The sequence below is a fragment of the Solea senegalensis genome, linkage group LG16 (genome assembly GCF_019176455.1).
Source record: "Solea senegalensis isolate Sse05_10M linkage group LG16, IFAPA_SoseM_1, whole genome shotgun sequence".
NCBI lineage: Eukaryota > Metazoa > Chordata > Actinopteri > Pleuronectiformes > Soleidae > Solea > Solea senegalensis.
This window is the reverse complement of record NC_058036.1, coordinates 13,775,639-13,789,837: the sequence shown is the minus strand read 5'-3', so window position 1 is coordinate 13,789,837 and position 14,199 is coordinate 13,775,639. Positions and strand designations below refer to the sequence as shown.

The window sequence follows — 14,199 nt, the reverse complement described above, 5'->3', positions numbered from 1 at the left end:
TATTTGAGTCTTTGCCTCAATGCACAAAAACAGGCCAAAACAATGTTACAAGCTCTGACTTGCCGGCTTCCTGAGACAGCGCCAGTCAAATTACCGTTATAACCACACGTTGGCTTTGACATTACATTACATGTCATTTAGCAGACGCTTTTATCCAAAGCGACTTACAATGGAATTGAGTACAATCAGCCAGGGGTGGAGTTGAACTTGTGACCATTGCGACCATGGCGTCACACAGGGTACCGGTCTTAACCACTGAGCCACTCTACCCCCATGCAACTTCTCAGCTTTCAGAAAACTGTTGGAATTTTTCCCGACAGCACAAACTGTCGCGTAATTACGGTAATGCAAAGTGCACTTGTGCAAACGTGTTGCCTGCGATACGCTCGGTGTTAAGGGGTTTTAAACTTTTAAGCTGCAGTGTGAATCCTTAGAAGGTGAACAGGAATAAAACAAGGCAGACAGGGAAAGGTCATTACGCTGTTTCCATAAACTATTTACATTCTTAAAGCAAAGCAACAACATGTGAAGTGGTTTCTGCCTTTCCTGTCGGGAGCTTCTCACGTCCTCTTTTACCTGCCACGACGACTGCCTTTGGCTCAGTCATTAGATTAAGACTGATATCTTTAGCACCTCATCAAAATGGGAAAAAACCTTCACGGGTCTGTCTATTATTTGCTCTCTCGTTATCTGGAATGTGTATTTTGACTGGAAGCGGTTGAATTTGACGGGGGGTAAAGGACGCACCGCGCGGTGGCATGCTGCCCCTTTTTGAATGATTACAGCTACAACAGGAGATATGGTTTCAGGAGAAAACATGACGCAGGACAACAAGGATACAGTGGCCAAATACATTGTACTTGTCAACTTTAATTAACTAATGGGGCTTGCTCAAAATCTACAAGGGACTCTACAAGGACTTGCCTTAAATTTTTTAAAACCCTCATCATATTAATTGAGGGTTCGGTAGAGACAAGAAATAGGTGATGCGCAGTGTCTCTCTCCGGCTGAAGATGTATAATGATGGAGCATGGCTACAAGGACAGGTTTAGAGCTTAGTTAGATATTTATAAGTGTAGTCTTTTTTCGATATGTCGATGGATAAAATATGGTGATATTAAAGTATATATAAAAATAAAATAAAAGCGAGGGGGGCAAGAACAGGTTTGACATGACACTGTGTGTTATACAGATGGTGCCTCAGAGGGCACCTGAAGAAAATGTGTATTTTGCTGGATTCAGGTCTTCTAGGTGATTTTTCTACCTTTTAGCTTTACCGTCACTGAATAGCGTGTAAAACAGGAGAAAGAGCCCGAGCATAAAGCCAGCACTAGATGTGATGTATTCACATTTTAGTCACCGTGTCAGCTTTCTATGTTGTCACACGTTGACAGAAGACTCGCGGCTTGTCTCGAGGCCACTGAAGTCAGTGTGTCAAGCTGAATCATCCCGAGTCGGCTGAATTGATTCCATTGAAGCACATCACAGGTTATATTTACCTCCCACTATCACAGCTTAGCGGGGGCAATTGAATGGCAGGAACATAAGATTAGTGATATGTAAAGAGTTAAAGCGCTCCAGTGGCAAAGTCTGCCGGTGTGTGTTTCTGTGCCTGCACCTGTGTGAGGACGAAAGGAGCATGTGGATGCCTAGAAGTTTGGAAGTGCCATCTTTTCAAGGATTATATGGATAATACTACAAGGATTAATAATATAATACATTATGTATCCTGCTGCTGTATTTCACAGACTGTACAACACTTCTGCAGGTCATTTTAGGGAAAGCAGTTGAGTCAAAAGCACTCTTTAGCTCTTTAAACACTTAAAGGAATAGTTCACCAATTTGCATTTAGCTTTGTATGACGAGAATAGGGCTAGTATATTTGAAAAATGGTGCTTTCCAACCTCAGTTTCCCCTGAGTTGAGAAATATCTTCATTCTTTTTCTTTGTTACGTGCCCACCAGTGACACTTGGTCCTGTTAGCATAACTGTTAGCAAAGATGGCGGACACTGTTTACATTCTGGTAATGAGGTCCCGTCCCCCTACGAGTGGGTCTGAAAAGTGCGGAATTAGCGTTGCAGTTTCAAGGCTCGTACCAAGTGTCACTGGTGAGCACGTAACAAAGAAAAAGAATGAAGATATTTCTCAACTCAGGGGAAACTTCAAAAATACTACCCCTATTCTAGTAATACAAAGCTTTATCAATTATCAACCCTTTTTTTATGTCCATTGTTCATAATTGAAATACCAGTTCAAGTCATCAACAGAGCCTAATTTATCTTGACCCTACTAATAAACAAGCAATAAATACAGTGCACTTTAATATCAGCACTGTGCCATCATCATCATCACTGAATATTCTCTTTTTTTTGGTAATTCATTTATTGAATAAATCATTGTTTCCAAAAATGCTACCATTATAAAATAAAAACAAAAAACAAACAGCTTTTAGTGTATTATTACTGTATAACAAAACAAAAAAAAAATAACAAAAGTCGAGTGGCGTTGAATGCACTCAAGGATACACACTTCCATTTGCCTCAGTTGTCGTCCTGATATGAAGGACGATGGGGGGAGTAAGAGCAAGACAAGGTAGGTGGGGAGGTATGGGAGGAATGAGGGATGCAGTGAGGGAGAGAGAAAGGGAGTGGTAGAAAGATAGGTCGGAGTGGAGGGAGGAGGATTGTCAGCGAGAGGAGATAAGTAGGTTAAACTTCCTGAGCTCAAAATAGCTATCTTCTCCATCACATGGTAGCCAGGCTGCCCAGGGGAACCTGGTCTTCCACAGCAGAGCCTCAGCACACTCTGGTCTATTCTCTCTCTCCCTCTTTCTGTTTTTCCCTTTTCTCACCATGTTCACACACAAAACACAGCCTCATGCTGTACCTCCTCCGACTGCAACATGGTCTCATGTGTTTATGACAAGGCATTCTCCTTCTTTGTGGCGTCATTTCACACGACAAAACAGACTCTAAATCTAGTCGCGTACTCTAAGTGAACCAATAAAGAAAACACCGTTTGGCAAATTCTCACAAAAGTTACACATGTATTAATCGTAAATGTCAAGTAAGAATGTAATGAATTCATTTCCGTTTTGTTTGTATAGCTCCGATTTGTAATATGCTTTGTCTCGAGGCACTTTACATTGTAAGATCGAGACCTTGCAATTACACAGTGAGCGAGCAAGCGAGCAACAGTCGGGAGAAAATGAAGGCTACAACTATCTGCCTCGACCGGTTTTGGGTAGGAGAGTGGAGAGAAAGATGGGTGAAAAGACAAACGGAAAGGAAAAGAAGATGATAGAGCGGAGATAGAGAGGAAGAGTTGCATGCAACAGGTGTATTTCAGCAAACAATAACATGACTAGCAATTATGGATGGATCCAGGATGTGACATGCCTCTGGGATAGGTTTCAGCTTCTCATGTGATCCTCAGAAAAGGGAAAGCCGCAGATGAAGGATGGATGAGGATACTCATAAAAAAAAAAAACATGATATGAGCACAAACTCGGGGGGGGATTCTGTCACTTGTTGGCTAAACGCTCACTTATGACAAAGAACGAGAAAGAAAGAATGAAACGGAATTGGCTTTGTGTGCCAGTGTGTGAGAGAGAGAATGTGTGTATTGTTCTAATTCCCCGTGCATCCTCATGTTATATACTTTGACCCTTCACTCCACATAATATCAAACACGGAGCCTTATTCTTTGACCTTTCTCTAGATACAGATGCTTGTCTTATCTTGTCTTTTTTTTTCCCCTCTTTTCTGTGCCTCTTCTTTCTCAGTTTTGATCATATTTCACCTCCGTTCTTCTCTAATGTGTCAGTTTGTGCACAGTATTGGTATTCCAGCCTATTTCCTCTAGAGAAATTGACTTCCTTTGGTCGGGCCACAGAAAACCACTAAAAGGGAATCTTTTGCTCTCTCTTTTTTTTTTTACCTTCATGTTCTTTTTTTACCCTCCTGCACTCTGCTCTCTCTCTTCCTTGTGCTTAACTCTTCCCGCTCCATCTCTTTCTTTTCCATTTGCATTTATTTATCCTTTTCTCTCTTACTTACTTCTCTCCTCTTGAATAGACACACACACGTGCAGGTTCAATTGCTTGGCACACCTCCCTGGTCGTGCCTTTGTGTGAGCGTGTACTTTATTTCCAGTAAGCAACACCTTGGCTACGTCTGTGTAAATCTCTAATGAGAGGGACGTTTAGCCACCCTAGGAGGAAAACCGCGTGATTGAGAACTTAAAAGCAGGCCAACTCTCAAGCATGGCGGGGCGTATGCTCGCCGTGCAGCTTCATCTGTTCCACGCCTCATCCTTTCAAAGGCACCTCAAGAGAGGCAAAGTGTATGTCCATTGTACACCATGACCTAAAACAGTTAATTATGTGCTGCGGTCTTGGGCTTTTACCCTTGTACATGTGAAATCATGCAGCGGTAGCAAATAGGTGAACAGTGGGGTGCAAATGAGGATTTTGTTTGGCTTGTGTTACACTGGCTTGGGCATATTCTCGCCCGGCAGTGGAATGAAGTCCTTAACGTGATATTGTAAATGAAATTCTGGTTTACAAACTTACAAACGATGACTTAGCACATACACATGCCTACACCTACTTTAATTAAAGGTTATTTTTGAGTCCGCTCAAAAGGGCACCTTCCACGTACATGTTACTTTCGCTTGGATTTTAAGGTGCTTACTAATAGCTTGAGAATATTTCGTATTTTAGTCTGCATTCGTGAAGAATGGATATATACGGTTTTTGCGAGGAGGTCATTCTACGAAAAACCTCATACGGTTTTACTCTTCTACACATGAGCCGTCAAGAAACAGCCCAGTGGCGAGGCTCACTGTTGATGCAGAGAATGCACTTGACAGAGTGGAGTGGGAATTTTTAACATAATGCCCTGGAAGCTTTTGCTTTGGGGCCAGGATTTATCAACTGTTAATATGTTATCGAAATAGAACATTCGTCTTCAGCAAGGGACACATTTGTCTCATAGATGGTATAGATAACTGTTGCTTTCTCTGCTTTTATTTTGAAATCATTGAAAACCACTAGATTTAGATTTATTATAATCTTTTTTTCTTTTTTGCTGCTTATTTTAACCATAAAAGGGCCAGAAAATGTCCTGTGAGTAAGTGCTTTTGTTCATTTTCAACACCTGGAAGTTATTTACAATTTACTGCATGTCAAGAAGGTACAGTTAAAAGTCAAGGAAAATTGGATTTTAGCCTTTTATTAAAAAAAAAACCAAAAAAAAACCACTGTAGTTGTACGTGAATATTAGATTATGACTTTTCATTTTGCAATTTGACCAGTATAAAACATACTTCCATTGGAATTTGTGATATTTGATAAAAAAAACGATTAACTCTTTGAGGAAATTTTTAATTGCATTAAACATCTACATTTCAGGGGGCAAAAGTCGCCCCCTGGTGCCGATAAATACGACTAGGCTAACTTATTAGAGTTACAGGTTCAGTACAAACAGGCCTTATCACTGCAACTAAAATATCGGGCACAATAAATGTGCATGGTCATGTGATACTTGGATACGTCCAACACGCTGCAAAGAGAAGCCAAAACGATATGATCGGTGTACTACTTTTGACAAATAACACCTTTCACAATAGTGTCATTATATTTTATTCGGCTCCATCAAACAGACTTGTGCAATTCTAATTAAAAAGGTAATTGCACATAATTAACAGGCTATCATTAAACGGAGCTAGCAAAGGGGGCTTGCAACTGAGGGACTGTAACCGTTAATAGATAACGTAAGTGCAAAGCTGGAAAAGTGCCAACGATTCATTTAATCTGCGCTGGCAACATCAAAGTAGCCAGATTTATTCCAAATGTAGCTATCACTTTCCCTCGCTCATCAAATCTGTCTATAACTAACAGATAAGCCTGTGCACAGCACTGCATCTTATGGTAAAACCCTACATTTGCAGGCAGCAATTCAGACTGTTAGTCATGGACAAACACGGATGACTAACGCGCGGTGTTGTTTGCCTTTCACTGTGATTTTGCTAATGAGAATGTTTTTGTTCAGGAATTTCACTCGTCAGAGGAATATTGGTGGTCTGATTATGATATTTATGTATTTTTGAGTATTTGTTATTCACGATTTAAGCCGAGTAGAGTGCAAATACATTCAAAGAGTAAACACGCATGTTGACTTTGAGTAGTTAAGCGAGGCACAGTCACAAAAGAATTCCTTTTTACCCGGAAAAAGGCCACACCATAGAGAGTGGATAACACTCAAGGTCTTGCAGTCAAATATTAACTATCAGTTTTCCTTTCTCTGTCTCTCCTTTTCACTCTCTTCAGGACATGGGTCCTTCAAGTATACCCTCTGTACCCCTCATGGTGGGCTGTGGAGTTTCCTGCACCGCTCTGCTCATCCTGCTGCTAATCTACGCTGCCTTTTGGAGGTATGAACACACACACACACACAGACACACAAGCCACGTTGTCATACATGTGTCCTCAGCTGTGTCAGGACTGTACCGGGGCCTGAGGAGCAAATGGTTGAATTACAGCAGGGGTTAGTAATTAGATTTTTTTTGTAACACATGTGGCAGATGGCAAAATAAGCTAATAACTCTGCCATGTCCAAAAGAGTTGTTGTTCAGTCCATCACTGTGTCATTAATACTTAAATCACACGCCTGTCCCCTCTGGCTCTGTTTCTCTCTCTCCCTCTCTCTCCCTCTCTCTTCCTCTGCTGTGTAGGTATATCCGTTCAGAGAGGTCCATCATCTTGGTGAATTTCTGCCTCTCCATCCTGGCCTCCAATTTGTTGATTTTGGTGGGACAATCTCAAACACTCAGCAAGGTGAGGCACTGAAATGTGCCAAAAATTGCGCTGTCAAAAGATCTCAAAAGTGCATTAACGCAGCGAACCTACTCGCATGATTCCAGTAACACTGCTTGAGACTAAGTAGAAGCCCACATTTTCTTTGGAAAGGGACTGTGTGACGGTGACAATCGATCATGATCCTTTCTTCTTTTCTTTTCTTTTTTTTGTGTAAGGTCTCCGAATGTTTTTTTTTTTTTAATCTTACTTTTGCATTGTTTATCTTCTCTCTTCAGGGCCTTTGTACTGTGACTGCTGCCTTCCTGCATTTCTTCTTCTTGGCGTCGTTCTGTTGGGTGCTGACAGAAGCGTGGCAGTCCTATTTGGCCGTCATCGGCAAATTGAGATCGCGGCTCATCCGCAAGCGTTTTCTGTGCCTCGGCTGGGGTGAGCGTCCACGAGCCCTTGCATCACACTTCCCACCGAAATGTCTGCGGTGTCAATTTTGGCGACCGCTCTTTGAAACAGGCGTGTATTTATCTTTATACAAAAAAACTAATGGGTTATGAAAGCTTCCTCCATTTCTGACTCAGACTGATCTTTCCAATAGAATGAATTCTTCAGAATTCAATAAAACTGAACTTGGTACAAAGGTTATTTAAAGATTTCAGACATTTTAATCCAGTGTTGGTGAAATTTCAGCATAACATTTGTCACGCAGTATAGCTGCACCTCATACAGGTGCAGTCCGCGTCTGTTGCAAGGTTCGCAGAGAGAACGCTGTGTTACCCTTGATGCCTGGAGCATGTTACATCAAGAGAGAAGCTCGCAATTCTAAGCCCAATTCAAATTTTTGTTACCCCACTGATGCACTTTCCATTCCAGCTCTGCACTTAACACCGCTGCACTTACATGGTCTCGACAGCAGAAGCTACATCCACTTACCGTTCTTGAGACTAATGTTCAGATTTACCTTGAGACGAGATGAAAATCGTATAATACCATGAAGACAAATGATTCCGTCTGCTTTGTTCTGTTTTATCCCCCAAGATATCCCACAATGATATTCACTGAGCAAAACAGGCAGGGACGCTTTACTCGAATTATGCTTAAAATTCATCAGTATTGTCCTTTTTTTCCCCCTCTTTGCTGTATGTTTTGTTTTTGCGTGTTAAAGCAAACGTTTCACTGCGCTGTTCATTTAGAGTACAGACACCAGTCAGCCTCTGTGTCACTTCATTGAGCTGCCATTTCATTGTTCCACAACAAGCACCATCTTAGGGGACAATCAAATTGTGTGATAAAAATCTACACAGGCCTGGCAAGATGCTTTGAGATAGCTCGAGAAATGACAACTGCTAACACACGCAAGCACGCATGCACTCACATGCTGTCTGTTCATTTCACTTGATATTGATCCCACCTAGTCTAATCTGCCAAGTCACTGATGCCCTGATACAGATCAGGGTGAATGTATAGATGTTGAACAGTCACAGATAGAGAGATACTGACTGTGTGTGCGTGCGTGTGTGTGTGTGCAGTGTCAGCTATAGAACCACCCTGCAGACGTACAAATGCTCATGAAATGCATGAGCAAGGTGGAGGGGATCAAACAGCCTATCCTCCTCTCATCCCTTTTTGCAATTTTCCCCTCAAATTATGTGATTGAAATCTGTTGCCATGGAAACAGGAGATGGGGGTGTGCGTGTGTGTTTGACTGCATCTTTGTTGGTTTAGAAGGAAAGTGTGCATGCCTGATGTATTGACACGCGTTTCCCGTTTTTAGACACGCAAGATTTGCGTTGTTGTGCCACGGAAACTTTGCACTTGCTAGTTAGTGGACCGCCTTGGCTCCCCACCATCTTATTTGTTAATGTTAATGTGACTTTCTCTAATTGCTTTTCATTTGCAACCATAATCACAGCTTTGTTAATTGCATAAATGTTTGCGGAGCCGAGCTCGTTACAGGCCGAGGGTTCCTTCTTTTCCTGGCTGCGCCCTCGCTGACACTCAGTCTCACTCACATTTACACTCACACCCACTCCCCCGCGCTCACATACAGATTGCTTGAGTTAGCTAATTAATGCGTGACTTATTGACCACACCAAGCTCTTTCCTCACACTTTCATAAACTCGCTCTGCCTCACGTGCTCTCACCCCTCTGTGTTTCGCACACTTCAGGCGGCGGGCGGCGGCGTGCGCATGATGGCAGTCGCCGTCATGAATTTTAATCCTTGCCCATGTTTCTTGTCTGTGGTAAGACCTTTTAGAGCACATGCAGAGCACATGCAGGCTTACCTGCTGCAGTGCAGTGTCACATATGCACATATTACACATTATTGCATGGTTACTTGGCGTTTGAATAGTCCCATGGAGTTGTACACACCGGAAATGTATTATCTCCATGCGTCCCTATCTAGGGTTCCTTTCATTCCCTGTTTCACCACTTTTGATCTCACTCTCTGTTCCTCTGCAGGTCTTCCAGCTCTCGTCGTAGCCGTGTCGGTGGGTTTCACCAGAGCAAGAGGTTACGGCACAGCCAGCTAGTGAGTAATGTTCCCTTTTACTGCTTGAGCTAATATTGAATGAAGGTTTCAGGCTAAGGTATGGTTTTGTTTTACAAATTATTAAGGAGCGAGTGTCGCTGAACCAGTGAATCAATAAAGCTCAATGTCAATTTGACATTCGGTTTTCGTTCCTTCATCGGTCTATTCGGTTTCTTTTCTTTTTAAAAGGTGTCAAAGGGCAACTAGAGACTCTCCCAGCATGCAGTTGGTGAAATGCAAAACGTGATTTTAGATTAGTTTGTGCTCAGCTTTTTTTTTTTCTATTCATTAAAGACCCTGAAAACCAGGATTGAAATATGTTTAAGCTTTTCTCCGTCATGTCAAATAACCATCTTGTAATTTAACACTGGAAAAGAAGCACAAGTATCATTTAAATAACATCGCTGAGTATCATTTATGAGATTTCAATCGTCCAAGGCACTAAGGCCAAGGTCTGAATCTGCTTCACGAGAATTTTGAACCGCCATTGGTCGTCCTGTTGAGTAGACAGTAGTCTTGGGAATGGTATTGAATTTGAATAGTCAAAACCTCTGTGTTAGTTCCTGTTACACACGCACACAAAATCAAATTCACGTCATGAACACAAAGCAAATTCCAGCTTAGGAGAAAAGCACATGTGAACAGCTGACTCGCGCACACATCTCATTAAGATTGGGGGTTTTTATTCCCTGTAGAAAAAAAAAATCAATATCATTCAGGTGAAAGCATTATTTACCTTTCATGTTCTCAAAACATGCTGGTTAATGGTGCTGTTGACTGCATGAAAACACATTAAAATAAGCTCTCAAATGTGCTCTCTCTCTCTCGCTTAACGCTCTCTGTCTTTACTCAACATTTCATTAATAAGACTGTGTGTGTGTGTGCGTGTGTGTGTTTTCCTCCCTTTGCCTCCTCTTTATTCGGCCGCAATTACAGGCAAAGCCCTCACTTTGCTCTCGTGACATTACTGGAGGACACATTTAGACTTGTTAAGTCTCAATGGCTTTCGTACCATGTACAGGTTGAGAAAATGTTTCAGGTAGTGTGCATAATGACTTTGCTCAGCACTTCTGGCAATATTTACGGAAATAGGCACTTACCTGCCAATAGAAGTGACTGCTTTATTGCTCACAAAGGCTATTTGAGTAAATGTGTTTTGTTTGTTTGTTTCATACTTGTGGTTAAGAACGTAGAACCTTAAGTTATAAAAAAAAAACGTAAGCTTCCTTTATTTGAATGTGTATTCCCTCCGATAGTTGTTTTTATGGGTAAATCTGATTATGCAGGAGGAACAAAGCTGAAGGACTGAGTTATGACACACATGCATGTGCCAAAGTCATTTTTTGACTACATTTAATAAACATACATTGAGTTAGACCAGAGTCAGTGGAGTGATGTTGTTCATACCAATGATTTTTACAGTTTCTGTGCATAACAACATTTGCTCTGTTCTATTCCCTTAGCTGCTGGTTATCCTTAGAGGGCGGTCTGCTTTATGCCTTCGTTGGGCCTGCTGCAGTCATTGTGTTGGTGAGTCTGCCCAACATAACTTCTCTTCACTCTACAGTGGCACCAGTCTCTCTGCCTTTGCATGTCACATCATATAACCCCGTGAATATTCTGCCAAGTGACCCCCCCAAGCTTGTTGACCTCGGACAATTTTCCCCAGCCCCTTCACTTCCACACGCACGCGTGAGCGTACACACGCCCCGGGTATCCACGACAGAACGATAAGCTGACTCTTTTGACCCTTGAGTCAAAAAATGTCACTCCAAAAAAAGGCAACTAAAATCCCGCAGACACACAGGCTCACCCAGCAAAGCAACACATGTTCTAGCCCAGCAGCAAAAGCTGTCACTCACTTTATTTCATAAAATCAAATGTTTTGGGTTTTTTTACGAAAAAACTGCTTTTAGAAACAAATGTGCATTTAACAGTGTGTGTCTCAATTATGATTGTCTTTGTTTTTGTTAATTGCTGTAAAATTGATTGCGTCTCAGTCGTGTTTTATTCAGCTGACACTGTGGCTGTTTCTACTGTTAGTTCACTATTTGCCCTGCATAAATCCAGAGGTGGACATTTTCACCAGTGGGCCTAAGAAGTCTGGATTTTTAGCTAATAGCTGCCACCGGTGGGGTGCAGCGACGGCTACACATTGGCAAGCAAAGCTGCAGAACCGCTCTTGGGAGAGGAGTAAGGATTAATATAATGAATGTAATAACTACAAATAGAACCAATTTAAAATGCTTAAGGTATTGTAAATCATCAGTACGGTTAATAAAGTCCAATCCTAAGACATAGCATCTCATCTTATAAATGAGAGATTGACCAGTGGTACCTCATAGAAGTGAAACAGACCAGTGCAAAATGTCTTCTGGGTTAAAAGCAGTCCTACCTATTGTACATAAGATTATTGTTGCAAACCAGGCCATGTGAAATTAGTGAGACAGTGTCTTCCAACTTGGTTGTGATTTCTATCTTTCTCTTGCTCATCAGTTTAAGTTAGCTCATTAGTAATGAGTTAGGATTAGGGTTAGGACACTCCATTACAAGCCCCAGAGTTTGGTCAACAGGACATATAAGTTTGACTTGAATATTGTTGAAATCATTGTTTGTTTGTTGCCCATCACAAGTGAAATGTTGCTTGCCTTGGTTTGACCAACAGCATGTATGGTACATGTTAGGAAGGATGCATAGATAACGCTGAAATATTACAATACTATTATTATTTAAAATAATACACACAGTCAAAAGATTGTTTTGCCTATTCGCAATACTGCGTGAAAGTATCCATAGTTGTTGCTTTATGCTTAATGCGATCTTAGAATTCTAATGAAATTAAGGTTGGGGGTGTGTAATCTTCATGTGAGGGAGATGAAAAGTTTTTAGCTATCAAACCAAAGGACAGTTTGGTAAGTTTTTTTTTGTTTTGTTTTTTTTTTATCGCTGTCTGGTGTTTATTGGGAGGTTTCCAGCTCCCATCATTTCTGCCTCCACAATGTCAATGTGTACTCCACACCCCAGCTGTTATGTGTTGGTCCCTAGCCCCCTGGTGTTGTTGCTGAGGCCCCACTCTAACAAACAGCTGTAATGAGAGTAGGGCGTCGGGCAGAGAAACACAGACCTTCCCACAGGACTCTTCTCTAATTAATGAACCTGGCCTTGGGCAAATACCAGAGCAAGATGACGCTTACTCACATAGCTGTGGACAGACATGACTGGCATAACAATGGCGCTATCTGGCACATCGTAGGTAGCTGTCAGCAACAGCACATGAGAGGGAACGAGATCAGAGATACGGTTTCCAGCAAATTGTACAAGCTGCCAGATGCACCATACCGTCAGATGTGGCAAAGAAATAGGCCTCAAGTTTAAATGTGCTTTTGTGCGAAAGGCTTCAAAACCTGAACATTTGAAAGTCAGAGTTAAAGCTGCTCAAATACTCCTTTCTAGCAAATGTGTGTAAGCAGACACTCTGATACAGACCTTGATTTTATGTACTGGGAAATCAGAGGGAGATGTGCGATCACACACGTGGGATGTCGCATTATTTCCTTTCTCGCTTAATCGATTGGTCCATAAAATATCAGAAAACCTTAATCCATGTTGATCGGTGTTCGTCAAACCTGAAAATGAGGACGTTCTCAAATGTCTCGTTTTGTCCACAAACCAAAATGAGTCACTTTTAATGATTTATTTGTTATCAAGAGCAAAGAAATGAAGAAAATATTCGCATTTAAGAAGCTTAAACAATCGCAAATCTTGTTTTAATCATGAAAAAAGCTTCAAACCGATTCATCAATTATCAAAATAGTTGACAATTAATTAAGTAATCGATTAATTGTTTCAGCTCTAACTAGTTCTGCAACAGTAATATATCTTGATATAACCTTTAATATTTATGTATCTACAGTATATATACACATATGAATAAAGTATGTGTCGCACAATCAAACACGCTTAGAGGTAGAAAACATGCAATCACTTAAAATGTGTGAAATCATTCTGTTTTAATCAAGTGTTTGTTGTTTTCCGTCCCTAAAAATGTCCACTCAAGAGCAAAAATCTGTCTTTTGACATTGATCGCAACAATGATCGCCATCAACCGATATAAAATTGCTTTATCGTTTTCTTTTTTTCCCCCCACAGCAACTCCAATGAAAGCAGTGACGCTACACAAGGTCACAAGATTTGCTGACGAGTGTTTGTGACGAGTCGCGCGTCTGTCGGTGTCGCGCGGTAACGCGTTTGACCCTTGACAACTTAGCGGAGAGCACCACAGGGGTTAATACCCATCTTTCAGCGGATTCGGCCATCTGTCCCCTCACGCGTTCCACTCACATCAACAGCGATCCATATAAAATGTGTTGTTTTATTAAAAACGCTTCACAATACACTGGTGCCAGTGTTGTCACGTCATCGCGCCAGAGTTATGGATGTGACAGGAAGTGCGCCAGAAGTAGCACAGGGTGAGTGCAGATGTTACAGGAAATCCTGCGCTGGCATCTGTAAAATGAATAGCACCAACAACAAGGACAGCGGTAACATGATAGTCAATTCCGCACTGGGTCCAATTGACATAACGCGATAATGGTGTTGTGTAATGGCTACAATGTCAGCACTCATCAATACATGCTGTAAAAAAAGAGCGGCCGAAGTGGCGGGGAGGAGTAAGAACAAAAGCGAGGGAGATAAGGGGGATAAGTGGGAGAGATAGATGGGACAGCGTCAGAGGGTGGATGCTGGTAATATATACAAGGTCATCAGGCTGCAGTGGCAATGTGTAGCACACTTTAGCACACACACACACACAGAGTACAGCCCATAAATACACAAACAATAACACAGCATGA

At 41.6% G+C, this 14,199-nt stretch overlaps 1 protein-coding gene across 1 annotated transcript in view; it reads left to right on the top strand.

Moving 5' to 3' along the window:
• Positions 1-12,424, top strand: part of LOC122783142 (adhesion G protein-coupled receptor B2-like) — a 58,547-nt gene extending 46,123 nt beyond the window's left edge. Inside the window, 6 exon segments of the mRNA XM_044047784.1 lie at positions 6,333-6,436; positions 6,737-6,839; positions 7,097-7,247; positions 9,277-9,346; positions 10,810-10,921; positions 12,392-12,424. Coding sequence (XP_043903719.1) covers positions 6,333-6,436; positions 6,737-6,839; positions 7,097-7,247; positions 9,277-9,346; positions 10,810-10,921; positions 12,392-12,424 — 573 coding nt within the window.
• Positions 12,425-14,199: the final 1,775 nt, after the last annotated feature.